Genomic DNA, 19,968 nt, shown 5'->3' with positions numbered 1-19,968 from the left:
AAATGGAATGTTATCGAGAGCTTTTTTCGCCTATTTACTTCTTGACGAACTTGTAGAAATTCTTGTGTGTATTCATGGTCGAAAAAACTAGTTTACGGGCGAAGCCATCGCAAGACTTTTATTTCGTTAAAGTGCACCTAAACCCCAATTTTTTTTTTCGCTTAACGAAATAAGCGTATTTTTTGGAGTATTTCTGTGCAAAAATTTTCTTATTTGCTCAAATCTTCAATTTTCTGTGCCCAGTCAAAATACGGAAAATCGGCCGCCATCTTGCCCCACGACCGAGTTTAAATAGGAATGGCTCTAGCGGGTAATGTGACGTCAAATCGAGAACACGAAAGTCTGCAATTTACACATTTTCACTTGTTTGGGAAGGTTGTAGTCGATATTGTCCGAAAATATGCCGCCTAAGTGTGTTGTAGGAGGATGTAGACACGTGCGAAATTTGCAAGAGGGTATCGCGCTCGCAGTGTTTTTACAGTGCAGTTTGTTCATTTTCAGGATACCTCGTCAAATAGAGCAATCTTATTGGACTTCAGAAATGGACTTCTAATCTGAACAATGATCCGCGCCTTTTCAAAACCGATACGGCTATCGGGTTCAATATTCAAATAATCAATCCATTATTGCATTCGTGAAACGGCTAGTGGGTTCAATAATCAAATAATCAATTCATTATTGCATTCTTGAAACGACTGGCGGGTTCAATTTTCAAACGATCAATTCATTAATGTAATCTTGAGGGGTACGCTTCACTTAGTTTGACTGTAAAAGAATTTTCATTTCCCGAATTGGTACGAGACTAGAATTTTAAGAAGACTAGCAGTGTGCAGCTGAGATGTCGCGATCCAAATCCCAAAGGACCATATCGTGAGACAAACGATTACATTTCTCCAAGACTTATTTTTCTTTCGTACACAGCCGTTTCTACGAAACTAGAATTTTTTCTGACCGATGCGTTGTAAAGGTCCGTTTGCGGAAAATGATGAAATATATGTATTTGGAAGCCTCTTTTAGGTATTGTTCATAATGACGAGTGTAAATAATCATTAAAAATGACTTCGTTCTTAGTTTCTGTCAGTTTTACAAGTAGTAATAGATAGATTAGAAAGACCAAGAATATGTAAACAGAAAAAGAATCTCAATAATTTACACCATAACCACGGAATTTACAACCGTGGTATGAAAACGAAATGTGGTCACACATGAGCAATCAACAATGAACCAAATTGCTTAGCCAAGGAGGCCGTGACTGGCTTAATGAACCATTTCGTGAACAACTGATTTCGTGGGCATGAAAAAGAAATGTCTCCCAATCTTGAATTTTTTATCAGTGATACTGCAATCAGGAATTTTGAAAACTTCTCCTTACTATCATAGCCGTATCCAGGTGAATAAGACGGAAAATAAAATTGCCACATGAACCTATTTGTACTTTTACGGCGTTGGACAATGTGTCTGGTTTCTGTGCTCTCTTCATATTCATTCGGATCGCAAGGTTTAGTTTTTCGCTAATTTTCTTTCAACCTTAACCCAAAGCACTTAATGTCGCTTGATAGTTTTCGCGCTCCATCGATTATGCGATTTTTTTCCGTTATTTTTTTTTATCGAAAAAAAAATATGAAGAAAGGAAACACGGGAAACAGCAGTGTTGGTAGGTTGTGCCGAGCAATAATAAAAGTTCACAGAATTTTGACGATAAGGTGACGAAATGGGTCGAGGTAAAAGAAAAAATCAATTAACAACGGATTGTTATTAGATATACGGTAAAGCCTTTCAGTAAAGAATAGTTTTGTTATACTATATAAAGTCGTACGGAGAACCATCTACTGGACGAGATGCGCCACCAGAAACACTCAGTAGTGATTGCCTTCGTTGTTTTATTTCTCCTGCGATGTGATTGCACAACTTTACTAAGTAATCAGATAGGTATGGTTACACTGAAGTAGTGAATAACTGAAAAACATGAATGAAAGTTTTATATATTGTACTGCGTAAAATATCGATTTTTTTCACATTTTCTCGCGCTGAATGTAATCAAGTTTTCTCTGTTCCTTTCCTACTCTATAGGTATGAACTAATTGCAAAAGATTCTGATCAATCTATCTTTTCCTATTTAGATAAAATATGAAAATGATTCCAATTTTTGACTGCATCATAATCTCTTAAGTTCTCTAAAGTTCTAATCTCTAGTTCGTGATGAAAATCAATCTTGTATAACCTCTGCCGGCAGATGTTGGCTCCATTGAAGGGATGATTAAATTCGGGGGAACCTTTTTTTCTGACCCTGTACGCCCTTTAATGTTAGGTTCTATTGACACTGCTTTAAAGGATTTCTCTATCTTTCAGAAAAATAAGTTTTGCTGACGCTGTTCGGCAACCTTTTCACAATGTATCAGACGTGGAACGTTTGTATTCACATGACCACTGGATTTTAAGGGTACTGATGGTTTTAAAACGCTATGATGCCATCATTTTTATTTCTTATCACCAGAGGATGCCGAAATCGTTAATGATAAGGCACAGATCATTTCTCGAGGTAAGATAGAACCTACCACCTGTGCCAGATACACAAATTAATCACATTCAAAACGAAGGAAGCAAAATCAAGATATTACGAGTGTTTTAATTTACGTGTAAAAGCAGCTGGTTTGCCGGAGTAGATCGACGTTTGATGTTTTTGGCGTCAGACCGTTTTCTGTCACTGCCAACTTTACTTACTGTCAAACAAATCTATATCAGCTTACAACTGAACAGTGAAAAATGCTTCAATCTTAGGAGAGTATAGGCCAAAGCAAACTAAATAAACAATGTATAAGCTAAGATTCCCCAATAAAATTCAGTTGTGATGTAATAATTAAAGGAGTAAAATAAAGTGCCATTCCACTAACACTCTCTTACGTCCAAGATGACGATTGGCTGTTATGTATCGATGTCAATCATTACCATTGTGAAAAGGCTGGGTTAGGTTTTTGAATTGACATAAATTGTTTTACATGCTGGTATGATGGAGTTTCTCTTTATAACCACCAGGGCGCAAAAGGCATTGAGAAGTTCAATACGACACTCTTCCAGACCATGCTACTTAGTAGCATAAGTAGCCAGACCACGCTACTTAGCAGGTTTTTGTATTGAAATAATTTTGTTTTACATGCTGGTATGATGGAGTTTCTCTTTATAACCCTAACACCAGTGCGCATAAGGCATACGACACCCTTCCAGACCACGCATACTTAGCAATTTACTGATCTACACAAATTAACATTAAATTCTGAAATTTCTTTTTTTGCCTAACTCGCACACTGATAAGTGTGAAATAGAAAATTCACCTCGCATAGGTTTGCTCGAGCTTCATTTTTGTGACTTTAACCTGTTTTTACTGGTGTTTTTTTTTTTTTTTTTTTTGTACAGATTGTTTCGACAGCAGGTCCAAAGTTTTCTGCAAACGGTTTCAGAAGTTCTGTAGCAAGGAAGACGGCAATGGACGCTACATGCAGGCTAAATGCCACTTCACTTGTGGATGCTGAGGCCTTGCAGGTATCAAAAGCGATATTGCTTAAATAGCTGTATCTACTGCGAGGATCGTGTATCATACGTAAAAGCGATATTTTTGTTAATTTTTTCATCGAGATCTTCAGTTTCCTGGCTCACCTACTGCCATCTAAGAATTAATGTAATAGTTTACAAGTCAAGGCTTTCAATCATAGCGATAGCTTGTACAACGAAATTTTTTGGAAATGAAAACAGCAGTGTCACAGTTTAGTTAGGGAGCTCTCTGTACACAATCTTTTATTACCGTATTTACACGATTTCCTGTTTGTCAGTCTGTTTAAATTTGATTGTTTCAACAGTCGGTCAAAAAAAAAAAAATTAATAAAAACGTACGTAATAAAGTAATCTACCACATTTCCAAACCAAACATCCCTGAACAATGAAATACATTGTACATGTATTTAGGGCAGGGGTACAAAAGGACCCTTGATAACGTTTCTTTACACGAGCCCGGATAGGTTTGAAGCCTACTTTGAATAGCTGCAAAAAATAGCTTGAAATAAACTTTTTACGGGAATGTGGAGGACCATGTTGAAATTTAGTATGTAGTCTGCTCGGGTCGGCTTTCGTAACGATAGGGAACATTATATCACTGGCAATAGCAGTGAAAAAAAATGCCAGTATAACGGAGTGGAGGAAGATATGAAAAAGAAAAGAGGTAACGGAGTAAACATGGTCATTTCAGTGAAAGTGTCAAAAGAAATAAGCTGTAGGACCGGTATTTATAGGACATTATCAATGAAACTGCACCCTTTACGACTGGCCCAACGCGGGTCTCCCCCAGGGTTTCACAGCATATACCGGGTCCTTGGTCACATTTCATTTTTTTCAAAGCTTTTAAGCATTTGACAGCAAAAGGTCAGCCATAATACAATATTTTAGCTTATTGTGTGTGTAAGTGTGGGTGTATGTGTGGGTGAGTGTGTGTGCAAGTTAAGGATGAGAAAACCAGAAGGGCGAAAACATTTTTTGTATACATAGTTACTTTAGTTTTGTTTGTTTGCAGACACATACTTTGCACCTTCCTAAACAGGACTTAAGATGACATGTACAAGCACAGTCACGTTTGCAATTCAATAAAAATGTTTCTTGCAATGCTGTGCAGTATGAATGTCATCGTTTACTTCGCAGTCTGATGCCCCGGTTCGTGCTCAAGTCACACAATAAAACGTTCCAACAACTACAAGGTGGAGATAACATTTGGCTTGTAGGCTTCAGGGTTGAAAATGTCGCTGTTATGGACATTGCGCACCTCTTTTCGATGATGATGAGGCGGGTGTTGTGTGCGTGCTCTGATAACAGGTGAAATAAATACACGTTATTGACCAAGCGTGAGTGTATAAAACGTATACAACAGGACAATTCCTTCAAATAAAGACTGTATTCAAGCTTTCTCGATTTCTGGACTGTTTTTCCATGTACAAGATAGCTTTTTACTTTCCAGAACTATATTTTTTCTTTTTTTTTTTTTTGGAGTTTAAGGATAAAGTTCGTGGGGGGTACAAAATATACAGTATCACGTCATACTCGGTCCAGTTTTTTTTTTTTTTTTTGCTTTTAACAGCGTCGCAGAATTCAGGACAAACAAATAAGAATTTTAGTTCCTGAAAATCGCAACAAAATCATGGAGAATGCATTGACGCAAACTCTACCCTGACAACCAATCGCGTACGTATGTTAATTCATGATGGCCCTGAACATAAACAGCAGATAGACTTTCTTAAGACTGCGATAAGACTGAAATTTAATAGCAGAAAAAACCACCTATTTTAAACATGCGTCAGCAGTTTCTGGTACACCGACTGTGAGCAAGTGCTACGATGAGAATGCAGCAACGATAAGCCATAAAATTGCCATTGTTGCTAATTTTAAACGAGACCAGTCGACGCTAAATGCTCTGTCGTCTTAATAACACGGCCGGCAGGAAGGTAAATTTTACCGTGGGCTTGCTAGGGAACTAGTACGCAGTTTATAAACATCCCTTGAACGCGTGAAATGGTGCGATTATGTTACATGTTTGAAATAGCTATTTGAACAGACTGATACATTTAAAAGGAAATTAACGGAAAACCTACATCCTCTTATACATCCATGATTAGATGGTGTGTTGTACAGGTTAAAGTTTCATCAAAACCTGAATTCTCCCTTATTTTCTTCAGTTGCTTTGATCGTTTTCTCTAATTAAGGCCTGGCTAAACTAGGAAAATTTGTTGCGGAAACATTGTTGCGGAGGCAAATGTTTCCCAGTTTAGCCGCGCGGAAAACACATGTTGCGGAAACAAATTTTGCTGCTCGGAAACAAACATTGCTTTTGCCTGCAGACAAAAACATTCTTGTTTCCCGGACACAAACTTTGCGTCTGAAACATATGTTTCCCAGTTTAGCCACGATGAAAACAATGTTGATTAATTTCCAGTGCCGCTCGCACATTAAAAAATGTTTCATTGCAACGGCGAGCAGACAACAATTAAAATGGCTGACTGCGAAGAAATTCAAGCAGGTCACGCTCAAAGAAACGGAAGGGAAGGGAAAGGAATTGGAAAGATGAAGAAATTGAAATGCTAGTTACGCTGTATGAGGAAAGGCCTTGTCTCTGGGACGTGGGTCATAAGGACTACATGAACAGGGACAGTAAGGAGGTGGCGTATTCGCAAATCGATCTACTGATGACAGAAAAATATGATATCAGCCGGGAGGATTACAAGAGTAAGTGGAAAATTATCAGGTCACAATTTATGAGGGAACAGGCCCTGGAAAGAAAAAGAAGTCCGGTCAACAAACAAGCGATGTGTATCACTCCTCTTGGAAGTTGCACAAGATGCTGAAGATCCTTATTATTGTGCAGAATGCCACAAAGGGCTTTGATACAATCAAAATGTGAACATCTTTTGATCCCAGACTTCCCCGAAGTCAGTTTATTCATACACGCATGTGTAGCTCATTTGTTTTCCGAAACAATGTTTCCTCTTTTAGCCACTGGGGCAGCAAAAACTTTTGTTTGTTTCCCGCTAATTTAGCCACCCCGGGAAACATATCAGGAAACAATGCTTCCGCAACAAAGTTTCCTAGTTTAGCCAGGCCCTAAGAGAACAGTTCGTCGCTGATCAATTGCAGGTTAGATTTGATCAAAAGATAGCAATTATTTCCTCGGTTCGAAATATTCCATATTTTGCATGTGAATGTTAGTCATGACTGATTCAACTGAAGCATTTATAATTCTGTTTATTTTTTCTCGATGCGTAGGCGGGCGGTATTCTAGAAATCCTGCAATCTGATTGGTTCCGAGAGCGGGCAGTCTTCTTCCACCTGGCCCGCTCAAGCGGGCGGTATCATTTGCGTTGCGAACTGAGTCACGTGGTACATCCTTAACTTCGTTCAGTTACAAAGTTTAAGAAATAAGATATTTTTTACCGGCTCGGCAGTGCTTACATGTATAAGCAGAGATTTCTGTCACGACTTCAGCCGACAAATGACATCAATTCTCTCTCCCTCTCCCTCTCTCTCTCTCCAGATTCATGGCTGTGTATCTTCTACCTTTTCTCCTCTTCTATTTTTGATTTAAAAATTTCCAATATTTTCCCGTTTTTACAGCGAAATATCTTATTCTATTTTTCACTTATAATACATCTATTCAAAGTTACCGACCAATACGAAATCTTCAGTCAGTATATCAATCTAAACACGACCAATGTAGCAAATAATCAATCTTTGGGACATCCATCGAAAAAATCACTAAAATAAAAAATTTTGACGGACTTTAAATGTCTTCTAGGTCCTTTTTATTGCCGTAAAACCCCTCTGGGATCTGGAATATTTTACTTTCCGCACCATCTTAATTTTAGAACAAAACCACGTTCCCACATAGTATCAACACGACTTTACAAGTCAAGATTTTTTGAGAAGTTCAATAACCTTTTTTCTTTATAAAATCATTATACTTTACATTAACTGCATTTTTTTGGTCAGAAAGTTCTTCGCGTATGAAAGACAACATGTTAAACCCGTTTTTTTTATTATATGTTGCAATTAAACGATTTTATTGTACAAAAGCCACTGCGTAGCAAATACCCATTTGAAGTAGCAAATATCCACTTTCTGTAGCAAATACCCATTTCTACTTCTTTTGTTCTAGTAACATTTTTTCTGGAGTAAAAGATTAAGTTTTAGGGAGCTATTTGCGTATTGCTTAAGAACAATCTACCCCTTTGTATTTTTCCAAGTAAATTATAACACGCTTGGCTGACAAATAGAGCGTACACGCGCATTTTTGTAAGGAATTTTTTCATTTCCAAACGGCTGAAGTATTAAGGAATTAAAAGTGTTGTGGAAAGGATTTTTTTATGTTTATGTAAGTTAAATCATAATAGCATCTTAATCTTATAAACGTGTTACTTTACACAGGTAGTGATTTGAACGACTACGAGGGCTTATTGTGGTGTGAAAAATTTCCGTTCAAGTGTTACTTTAGGTAGCGTAACTTCCATCAGCATTCAATCCTTATTCAAACATGAAAGGGACAAAAAATGTTTCCAGTGTACCCCTTGTTCTGCTTTTACTGCATTCATAACTCTGTTGGAATATGAACCTAACTTTTTTTCTAGTGTAGGCCTATTTCAGCTTTAAATACATGCATGATTCTGTTATAATGTTAACTCATATTTATTAATTTGCGCAAATCTTTGTTACAATGTAAGCTTAGTTTTGATTCGTGTTTAAACTTAGTTCAATTTTAAATGCCCGCGCAACTCTATTCATAGTTGTATTTCTGGTAAACGCCTTGTTCTGTTCTATAGGCATGAAAATAACTTACTTACATTGTGACTTTAGCCTATTTCCAGTGTATGTGTGATATAGCTTTAAATTGGCTCATAAGACAGTTATAATGTGAGCTTGGTATTCTGTCTAGTTTACGCTGAGCTTAGTTGAGTTTTAAGCGGTACGCATAGCTTTGTTACAATATGAGTTTACTTTTGTCTCCATTTTGTAGTTATGATCAGTTTTTAATGCATGCATAACTCTGTTACAGTGTGAGCTAGTTTTTGTATCCAGTATGTACCTAGTTTAGTTTACTGAAATACACACATAACTCTCAAATAATGCAAGTTTAGTTTTATTTCCAATGTGCGCTAACTGTAGTGTTAATTGCACACATCACGAAGATACGGCGAGATCTAAGTCTTTCTGGTATACGCCTTGTTCAGTTTCAAAGGTAGAACTTAGTGTTGTTTCTAATATACCCTTGATTGACTTTTAAATGCGTGCAAAACTTAGCTACGACGTACAACATGGGCGCAGTTTTGTTTACTGTGTCAACCAAGTTCAGTTTTAGTTGCTTGCATAAATCATATATTACAATGTGAGTTCAGTTTTGTTTCTAGTGTGTGTCAAGTAAAGTTTTAAATAAGCTTACAACTCAGTTACAATGCGAGCTTAGTTTTGTGTGTGCATAACCTAGTTTTAATGTCATATGAGCTTAGTTAGTTCTGTTTGCTGTCCATACCTAGTTCAGTTTTAAATGTGAGTATAGCTCAGTTAGGATGTGAGCTTAGTTTTGTATCCAGTATACTCCTAATTCAGTTTAAATTCGTGCATAAGTCAGTTCCAATGCAGGCTTAGTTTCAGGCTTTAGCCCAGTTTCCAACACACCCAGTTTTCCATGATAGGACTACCGGAATCTAAAGATCTCCAGGAACGTGAGGAAGTTTGAGAACTTTTAGAAGAGACGGATTTTGCATCGTCTTAATACGGCGAGTTTAGAGAAGTCCTATCGCCAAATTCTTCAGGTTTTACCAACCCTAAAGGGCCTCCTATCTCCGAGTTATGCTGAGGTCCCTCAATGTTATCAAAACTTGATGTATCTACAAACGTATCGAGTCGGAAATCGTCAAAGTATTCCATTACCGAGATAAAAGAACACCTTTCCCACCGCAAAATTGAAGATCTGATTTATTGAACACTCGTGGCCAAGGTCAAGGTCTAGGGCTCTTCGATGATTGGTTAGTTTCAGAGACCCACGCCTATTGGCTCATTTCTTGGCGCTTCTGCTTTGCAGAGATTTTTCTATGAAATTTGCTTTTTTACCTCGTATCGAAGATCAACACCTTGTGAAATCTAACTTGTATCCGAAGTATAATTAAAACGTTGATACCAAATACTCAAATTCGCCGACTTGATTTTAAACTAACTTCCCGCAAGGCTATGATAATTGCTATTCGTGAGATTGATTTTATTTGTTATTATATTCGTGTCTTTTTTAATTATATTTTCTGAGAAGAGTTCCTGGTAACATGTATTATCACTGACACTCCTTGAGTTGATTATAATTAATCCAAATATAATTTAGTACAAGTTAGTAGTGTAAGATATTTTAGCAGGGAGTATTTCTCCTCTTCTAGACATCACCTGACACTAATAAAAGTTATCATCATCATCTTCACCATCGGCGTCATTATTTGTGTTCTTTTATCATCATTATTATTTTCATAATTATTAAATTTATCATGTGTCTTTTTTTTATCATGAAATTATGCGAAAGAAAACAAAAGTGTGCAAAGAGAAACCTAGGATGTTTTGGGAAATGCATTCAGTTTGGAGTTTACTGCGAATTTACAATTTCATTTTCCAATGTATCAAAAAAAAAAATACTTGCTTCAAAACACCCTGTAAATCCGCTAGTTGAAGGCGCAGATAGCGTTTTTTTGGTTGCAATTAATTATCATATGCATTAGGAAGCCCCTTTTTGTGTTTCAACGAACATTCATGCGCAGACGTTTGACCTCTTGCCAACTTAAGAGAGCTACCAATAACGTGTGCTAGTTTCCTAGTAAAGATGAAATATTAAATTTCTACTCAGAGTATCCATATAATACATCGCAAAGCTCTCGATGCCGCGAGCGATTTCTTACCACGAATAGGTAGGTGTTTTTCTCTTTTCGTCTCAAACGAATGCTAACTAACTTTTTATTTGAATGAATCATCAAAGTATTTGTCCAGAATCCATTTTGGATACAACTTGTTTTGAATTGTCCTCTATTTCTCTATGTTCATTTTGGTAACTGTACCGTCCTTTGCTCAAAGTTTGTTGCCAAATTTGATATCTTGACATTGTGAATCTTGGAATTTTCTATTTAACGAACCGTTGGCGAGTGATAGTCTAGGGTCATCTTAAAAAGGCTGGAATGGTTACTGATCTGACCTCTGTTGGATACATGTAGAGATGTAAGTTAATGCTGCTGCCAGCTCGCAATGATCGTTTAGGATATCCCACTAATGTAAAACCAAAGAGCGGTGACTGAACGCTTGAAAAGGAAAGACGAAAATTGTTCGTTTCTCACGTTTTTCATCCCTTAATTCGTCTTGCTTTTAGTTTTAAATAAGTACATGTATCTTAGAAATTGTTAATGGTAATCTTTGCCAACATCTATCCACCAGGTTCGGTTGCACTGCGTAGTCGTTACAAATAAAGAATAATCCTAGCATGAATTTCTAGTTTTGACTTCGTTATGGTTCTTTTCACTCCAAAGCAGGTTTGTGTTTAACCTTTCGCCAAACCCCGCCGTCAGTAAATAAAAAATGCTGGCTAGAAATTTGTTCCCCTCGGCGAAATTCTGGGTCTTTGATAACGTCAATATCTTTTGTCTTTAAAAGCAGGTTGTGTCGAAATCATAGAAAAGTCATGGAACTTACGAGTGCGGGCTGCGATCAATTTTTATCATTAGCGCCGGCGTAAGACTTCCTTAGAACACTGGCTAAAGCGGTTTTATCTTGTGGTTCCTCTCGGTTCTTCTTCCTCAAATAATCATTCAGAATTTTTACATTTGTTTTTCGAATATTTGTTCTCGATAAAAACTTTCAATTCCTTCTCGGAAACAGAGGCGAGGCATTTAGACGTTCTTGCGAAAAAGTTTGACAGCGCTACACAGACGGGGGGCTTGGAAACTTGGCAGACTTTGAACTTCGCATGCTGCCATGTATTCACTAAATGCTCGCGACTAATCAATTTATTTCCATCATATTTTCATTTTCCCCAAGACATTTACATTTATCTATTGAAACAGTATTACCATAAAGGAAGCAACAAAAGAAAAATCTCATAGTTGCAATGTATTCAAATTAATTCAAATCGCCTAATGGACTTGGAATTATTTAGCGATCGATCAGAGATCGAATTTGCGCCCGCGATTCAAATTCACTGCTTGAGTTCTAGCCTTGGTATTACCCGATAACAAAAAATACTCGACAGAGTAAAATTGATTTTAATTATATTGTGAAAACTACGACTGAATGGGGAAGCATTATAGCCTCTTGCTAAGCTTAATTAGAAAATATCGCGTTGGTCTTCTCATTTTGGAAGAGATAATGATTTTGAGTTTAAAAAATCGATAACAACACATTGTTTATTTAGTGCCCTTAATCCCTTAATCCCCTCATTCATATCGATAATTGTTGATCAGGTAAACGCTAAAACTGGCACTGATGGCGACGTATTTTTCCCTCACTCTAATGTTTATCGGAGTTGTGCTTGCTTCAAATGGGTACGAATCGTCTTTTCCGACCTCCAAATTCTGATTAATAGATTTAATGACTAAGATTCTACTTGACTATGTCATCGCCAAATGTATGTTCTCTTTTTTCTCTGCTTAGCTGCAAGTTTCCTGATGAATTGGAGAATGAGCACAACAGGTAAACCGAAAGAATATCATAGATGTAGATAAAAACGCAAATCCAACTTAGTTAATGTGCTGCAGCTGCTGGTTCTTTCAGAGATTGCTTACTGAAAGAACTCGATCTTTCCTTCATTTTATTGATTCTTCTCCAAACGGATCACTTACCTTTCTCTGCACCAAGGATGGTCGCCAAAAGCAAATTTTGTTTGAATAAAAGTTCGCCTTTAAGTTACGATTTACAAGCATGTCGATGCTTACTATCTAATTCAATGTATAATTTAGAAACAAATTAAAGCAGCGTTTTAAAAGAAAAAAATCATGTACCATATGTTAACCGAAACTGTTACACGATCTTAGCCTGAAAAACAAGCTAATGGAGCTAATGGGTGACTTGGAGAACACCAGTTCTGCAATTAAGGCAAAGGAAGAAAAAAACCAATTGACCAAAGAAGTAAGTTCAATCACTTCCTTGTTGCTCAGATTTCTATCATTGTTCCGATCATGATCCAAAGCTACAATACTCACAATAAAACTTTTTCTACCCCCTATTATTCTGAGCGTTTCCTTTTTTTCCATTTGACGCAGGTACTTCTAGAAGGGATGCAGACAATGCTCACCAAGTAAGCATTGCTTTCAGTAATATAGTCTGTGATAGTATCCTATCTCTATTTCGGTAGGTCAAGTTAAGGGGGTTGACAAGGCAGACATATTTTACAGCTATAGCATTTTGACTCAAATAACAATGGAATTCGTGCCTTCAAAAATATATCAAACCTGTTCATGGAAATTATGCTCCACAGCAGCGAATAAGTAGTTGTTACTGCCAAGTGGTTTTGATATGCATTTCGTGTCTTTCGGAGTTTCTTGATATAGATATTTCAGATCTCGTATTTTCTCATGCACTGTGAATGGTACAATCGACGTTCTTATCTTTTGTACTGCTCAGAAGTTCTTTGTATCACTTATTATTGTTATTCCTACGTGCTCAGGAAATAGTTCAGGCTATATATTCATCGTGTTAACATCAAGCATCTAAGGAGGTACAACGTCAACTCTGTAAAATTCCCAATGGCCCTAACACAGATACAGAAGTATGTCTTTTAACCTTCCTGTTACGTCTTATGATGGAATCCAGAGTTGTTTCCGAAGTTTAATGTAGTTGTATCGTCTTTCAATTATGGTTTTCGTTGAGTTTACTTCTCAGGTTTCGGAACCGCTTTATACCGATTTACACCGCTTTAGTCCGTTTTATACACCGTTTACTCCGCCTGTTTTCGCCGCTTCGCTTCGCGTCATTTCATCGCCAAGTCCTGCTAATGTCTCATCGCCTCGCTTTAGTAAACTTTGTTTACATTTTTATCGTCGTGAACATCATCATTGTAACTACCATATCTTAAAGCACGTCAAAAGATTTTCTGTTTTGACGTGGGACTAACCGATCGTCCTGTGAGTAACGTTCCACGCTCAGAATGGTATTTCCTCTGTTCTTGTGGGAGGGGAGCAAAGCTTGCCGTAGAATTTATTATTTTTAATGACTTTTATTTTCCCTTTAACACAGAATTGCGGCCTTGGAAAATGATACCCTACTGTTCATGGATAAACTAGAAAATTTCTGTAACATCTGCCCAACGGTATGATGCCTTTTTTTTTTTTTTAGACTAAAGCAGAACTGTTTGTTAAAGAAATAATAAACGCGCCAAGTGCATTTTTTAGTTATAGAAGCACACGGGATCGTTTAAGAACGAGAGAAATACTAGAGAGGCATGAGCCATGATGTCAAGATGTGATTTAAACATGTAATGGCGGCTGAATTGAGCTGAAAATTTTGGGTGTAAGCTGGGTTGTTCAATTTCCTTACAAGTGCTTGAACCCTCGACCTCTCCCGCACGGCAGTTCGGCGCTCTACCACATGAGCGAGCTAACCAGGCGGTGGTCTCAGTAATGTAAACCAGGTAGTTCTTTGTCCAGCAGAGTGAGTTCTGTTGAAATACACCCTACTTACATTGGATGGTAACCCAAGGCGTTCTTCGACCTTAAATTTGATGGCTCCATTGTAGCGTGGACATTTTATCGATCAGTAATTGAACCACCCACTCAGCTTTCCTTGTCAAGACGGTTGACAAGCTAAACTTTGACTCATTAGATACCGCTACAATAAATAATAAGGTTCATTTTGTCTTGTTCACTCACAGGACCGTTGCCAGCTCATTTTAACTCGAAATGATAACCAGTAAGAGGCATCATATTCACACCGCAGCAATAAACATGACGCTAAACGGTTTCAATATGTCGAAACACACCAGATTTATTCAACCCATCTTTCGCTACGTATACGTGGCAAAATAGTGTACGAGAGACATTAATTTTGTCGTCATAAAACGGTTTTAAGATCATAATCTGCAACTCCTGCAGATTGTCGCTTGGTAAAAAAAAAAGAAGGAAGAATAAAGGAATAAAGCAAGTGACTTCCGGTTCAACAAAGAATAATGGCCATTGGCTCATAGACAAGTGGCTGAGCCAATTAGCAGCTAATACATTAAAGGAAAAAACAAATGTTTGAGGCATACAATAAAAGAAAACCTTGATTAATACCTGAAGACAAGAACGCAATAAAATCGAAGGCAGCTTTGAACTGAAAATCTTGACTTGTGTATATGGGTAAAAATAATGCTTTTGAAAAATTCCAACAGGCTGGAACGGTTGAAGAGAGTTGGGGGCATGATGAAGGAGCGATACGATACGATAGAAGCCGAGGAACCTAAACAGGTATAGCTTCGAAGGGCCTTGAAATGCATAGTACATGCTTTACTAGTCAGTATAGGAAAGTAACCTCAGTTGGTAGCAGAAGAAAGAAAATAACTCATAAGCAATCACGCAATCATAAGCAATCATGATATCAATTGTGACAACAATCATGATAACACCGATAATACCAATTTAGAAATAAAAAGGCGAAAAGTCTAACCCTCGGAAGCGGGTTCAGAATCTGCACTCGATATAAATGTCAGTTACCGTACTGGTTAGTGTCTTTAACATCTTAATGTTTGAATGTCGAGTATTGGTTTTTCTTTCTTGAAACAGGCGATATTGAAATTAAGGCATTATACAGGTGAGAATGACTATCTGGCTCCTTTTGGATAAATATAAAACTGAAAACACCGACGTAAGGGTAAGGGCTTTTAATTTGGTTCTTTTAATTTGGGGCCCAGAGAAAACATTGGCCACTTTGAATCTCAGCTGAGCCAGCTGCGCTTTCATACGCCATCTTGTCAAATACAGTGTAGCATACATTAAGTATAGGTAATAACATTACCCGAGTGCAAATTAAGAATTGTTTCATGCTTAGCGTGCGTCTATCGAGTTATGGATGCACGCGGAGAGTTTGGAGAGCACGAGAGAAGCGTAAGGGTTGCTCGATGTGCAGCCGAGAGCAACTCTGGCTTCTTGAGTGCTCTCCAAACTTCCCAAGTGCATCCATAACTCGATAGACGCACAGCTAAAAGCATGAAACAATTCTTTTATAACATACGAAAATAATTTGGGCGCTGAATGACGTTTTTGTAATGTTTTTTTAAATGAAAGTTGCCCGAAAATGTTGGCGTCTCCGATTGTTTTGTCGAATTTGTAATTAAATGGTTTTCGGTAGAATTAACAAATGTAACCAAAAAAACCTCATCAACAGAGACGTTTACCTTTAAAAGTCGCCACAAACCAATTTGTAGTCTTCTTAGTTCTTGCTGAATGTCTTTCAGCTAAAATTTTTTCCAGCTCCTGTTCTGATAAATTCGGGAAACGGGCCTGTTGTGTTTCGCTTTCGTAGTGCTTGTTGAATTGATTACTTGCGGGAAGGTCGAAAGCCAAAGAAAAGTTTGGTTGGTCTTCGATTTACTATTATCGCTTTCCGAAACTTTAACTTAAGGAACTCACACGACGGAAATTTTGCAGCTATTTTGAAACTGCACACGTCATTTTATTGAGCACGGCCGTGCGTACATTTAACAATTGGTTTATGCCTTAGCGTGCACTATCGAGTTATGGAGCACGCGGGAAGTTTGGAGAGCACGAAAGAAGCGCAAGAGTTGCCCGAGGCAATAGCCGAGGGCAACTCTAGCTTCTTGAGTGCTCTCCAAACTTCCCACGTGCTCCATAACTCGATAGTGCACAGCTGAAAGCATCAACCGATTGTTTTAGAACTTAGCCGGTGGAATTGTGCATCAAATCCGACGCGAAAAATGGACAACAATATCAATTGAAGCGAATCATGACGGCGCTAATGCCAAGTCTCCTTATCCGTTGTTTTTCTCTTTTTCTGCCTCATTTAAGAACTCTAGCCCAAGGGAAAAGGCCGAAAAATTGTCTTCGTTTTTGGTACCAGTAGACCAAGTCTCTGTTTGTATCCATTATTGTCGCGAAATATATTATTTTCCCCGAGCTAACAATGGCTGCTCGCGCGAAAAAAAAAATTTCTGGCGAAGCGATTTGCTCACGCTACATCAGCGTGCACTATCGGGATTTTGAGCACGCTTACGTATACTGAATTTGATTGCGCGGCTCTGCTAGCTATGTTCTAAAAAGATTTTTTTCATGTTGACGCAATAGGAATTAGATAGGACCAGCGCGCGCGCTATGTTATAATTGGTGTTAATGAACACGAGTAAATTTCTCAAGGAAGACAAAATTTACAAGTGCTTATTTACATCCAATTGCACAAGAAATCATGTTATTACTTATTAATAGTTTAGGTGCAAAAAGCATCACAGAAAGTCAAGACAAACGTGCTAATTATTATTGCACTCTTGTTGTTACTATCTTTAAAGAGAAATGACCGATGTCTGCTCCACTTCACGATTTTTCGAGGAAACCGAAAAACATCCATAAATCCAAATGAGAATCTACACATATCTAGTTGACTAAGAAATCTCTTTATCGTCATATTCCCTGAAGAGAGGTTAAACACTTGTCCCGAATTGACTTAAGGCTTGAATAGAAATTGTTAAAACTGTTTTCTTTTTATGTTTTCATTTGCTTCCCTACAGATATATTTGGAGCTAGTGTTGCTTTTGCTTCTTGACTGTCAGCTATGTTTGAGCTTCATGGTCATCATAAGAACAAATAAAGTGAATTTGGAGCTTGGATGATGCTGAGTTTAATTTCTTAATGCTTTCTTATATTCCTGCTATTCACTTTAACATTACAGGAAAACGATCTGTCGTAAAAAAAAACTATTTGAACAATCTAGCGCAAACTCACAGAGGTGGCACAAGGCGAATCTGCAACTGAATAGGGCCAACGGCTCCAGCTCCGAATCATTTCTGGTCTGACTAACAAGACGAGTCATTCACATTCAGCTTGTTGTGCGTGCGCTTATTGACGGTGAAATAATTCAATGCTTAAGGTAGCTCGTACCAGTTTCCTCGCGCGGAGAACAGGTCACTCTTGCGTGACGCGCGCGAGAGAAACGTGCGAAAGAAGCGCGAGATCAAAAGATGAAAATTCAAAACAAAGATGGCGGTACGTGGAATTTTTTCTACTTTTGTGAGAAGTTTACCTTTGAGCGTGTATTTGATGTGTTGAGTGACCACTGTGAATGCAGGAGAAAGAAACTAAGATAAAGAAGACGATTTTCGGAGAAGTAAAGGTTGCTTCACTTCATATCTAAAAGAAATATTCAACCGATTTGAAATCTTGCGACGGCGAAAAAAGAACAACTCAAGTGAAGGATAATCTACCTTAAGTGAAAGAAGACTTTGAAACTTCAAGAAAAATAATATGATGTAGCCAGAAGTCGTGTGTAGGATTTTTTAAGATGAGCCCGGGAGGCTGTCTTTGACAGCTGTTTAATGATTTCTTAGCAGTAAAGGCGAATTTACGTATGTAAATATCAGATCGTAGGCGCTCGCGCGAGCACACGCAATTGTCAGCGGTAGCTATAACAGATCATGAGCAAATGTCGATCTTATGGAATCCAGATTTTTAAATGCGCTAGAACGCGCGTGGAAATTGGTAAACTCACGAAAGCTATTGCATGAAAACAAGTCCGGTGACCCCTTCTTTTTATTGTTCCAATATGATAACGTCGAAAGGAATCATCAGAAAAAAACTAGAAAATTCTACGGAAGGATATTTGCGATGTGTGAAAATTGCCTTTTTTTCTAGATTTTCTGAGATTCCGCTCTGTAGAATTTTTTAAAAATCTTTGTGCATTTTCCTTTTCAAGTGCCAAAAGCAATCACTGAAAAAAAAACGGTGTCACCGGGTTAGTTTTTGAATCATTTAAGCCACAAGCTAAAAAATGCGTCTGAATAAGCCTGTGAAAGCGTTGCCATGGAAACTGCTAGTGACAAAATGACACCTATTTTTGAATAACCAATGATTATTTGATTCAACCCTATAAAAGTGTTCAACTGGCCTTGGTCAGTATTTTTGTTGTATTCTTTCAAAGTTACAAACCATCAAAATGATGAACACTGGTACCAGCCACCTTAACTGCGTTATACAATTTTTAGTTTCAAGTGTGGCAGTTTCCCTATGAGAGAGCAGCTGACAAATTTTGTTCTATTGCTAATTTGAGATGCATAGTTCAGAAGTTAACTGAATTCTACTAAAGAAGGGTTTCTATCTATTGTGGTGCACATTGGTACAACCAATTTCAAAGTACCCTGTGGAAACAAGAGAACATTCCGATAACAAAGAGTGCCAATGTTTTAAATTCATTCCATTGTTTTAGGGTCTGTGTTTCAAATTCACTGCATGTGAACTGGTGTTCGAATAATTGCGATGTTACAATTACTCGTCAGAACAATTAAACAACTCTTCAGAGTGTCATTATATCTAATCATATCTTTAAAAAAATTTCATTGGGAAGTGTGTGTGTGCGGAACCTGCAGGTAGTAATCGATGTCTTTCATCAGTGATAACCTCTTGCAAAGTGAAATGAGCAAAATCTCGCGGTGGTCTTGGCTTTGTTGCAGGATCCAGTGATTCTAAATTTAACAAATCCAACAACAAGTTTCCTTTTAAACGCGGGCGATCCTTTTTGCAGAAAAGTGTTCAGTACACAGGCGTCGAAACTAAAAGCGATGGTGACTTGTTCTGACCTTCGTCTTATTTCCCTTACCTTACTTTTTTCTGGAGTTGTGCTTGCTTCAAATGGGTAAGAATTTCCTTTTTTGTCCTTTCAAATTCAATTTGCTTAGATTTTGACACGACTTCTGCATAAGGTTTTCACCGACAAATATATGTTCTCTCTTCTGCCTAGATGTAAATTTCCTAATGAAATGGAGAATGAGCGCACGAGGTAAACTGATAGAATATCATAATTTATTAGTCGATGTGAAAGAACTGTAAGCTAACTTTCAAAACGCGAATCCAAGATATGTGATGTACCACTCGTTTATACTTTGAAAAAGCTTGACCTATCTCTCATCTGTGCCGATTTACGCTTGTTAGCTCAATTGGTAGAGCGCTGCACTAGTATCGCAGAGGTCAGTGTTTCGAGTCCCGTACAGGCCTGATTTTTTTCAGGTCTGATTTTCGCTATTGCATAAATAGCGCTATCTACTGCGAGGATCGTGCATCATACGTATCTAATGCCGCAGTTCAAATATATATGAACTTCATATATTCATTGTATCTCATTTATCACTTTCACGGGTTTATTACGGATCAACTTAACAACCTGCTCCCAGTTGGCTTGTTAGCTCAATTGGTAGAGCGCTGCACTAGTATCGCACAGGCCAGTGGTTCGAGT

At 37.8% G+C, this 19,968-nt stretch overlaps 1 protein-coding gene across 1 annotated transcript; it reads left to right on the top strand.

Moving 5' to 3' along the window:
* Positions 1–12,002: 12,002 nt before the first annotated feature.
* On the top strand, positions 12,003–15,359 carry LOC148717773 (uncharacterized). The gene is made up of 8 exons (XM_088742238.1): positions 12,003–12,086; positions 12,196–12,234; positions 12,576–12,669; positions 12,804–12,838; positions 13,777–13,849; positions 14,411–14,448; positions 14,909–14,984; positions 15,300–15,359. Exons 1-8 carry the CDS (start codon positions 12,028–12,030, stop codon positions 15,357–15,359), a joined length of 474 nt encoding a protein of 157 aa, XP_088598364.1. The 5' UTR covers positions 12,003–12,027.
* Positions 15,360–19,968: the final 4,609 nt, after the last annotated feature.

This window comes from Stylophora pistillata, chromosome 13, assembly GCF_964205215.1.
Source record: "Stylophora pistillata chromosome 13, jaStyPist1.2, whole genome shotgun sequence".
NCBI classification, from domain to species: domain Eukaryota; kingdom Metazoa; phylum Cnidaria; class Anthozoa; order Scleractinia; family Pocilloporidae; genus Stylophora; species Stylophora pistillata.
Note: the sequence above shows the minus strand (reverse complement) of the source record. Positions and strands in the feature narration are given on the sequence as shown.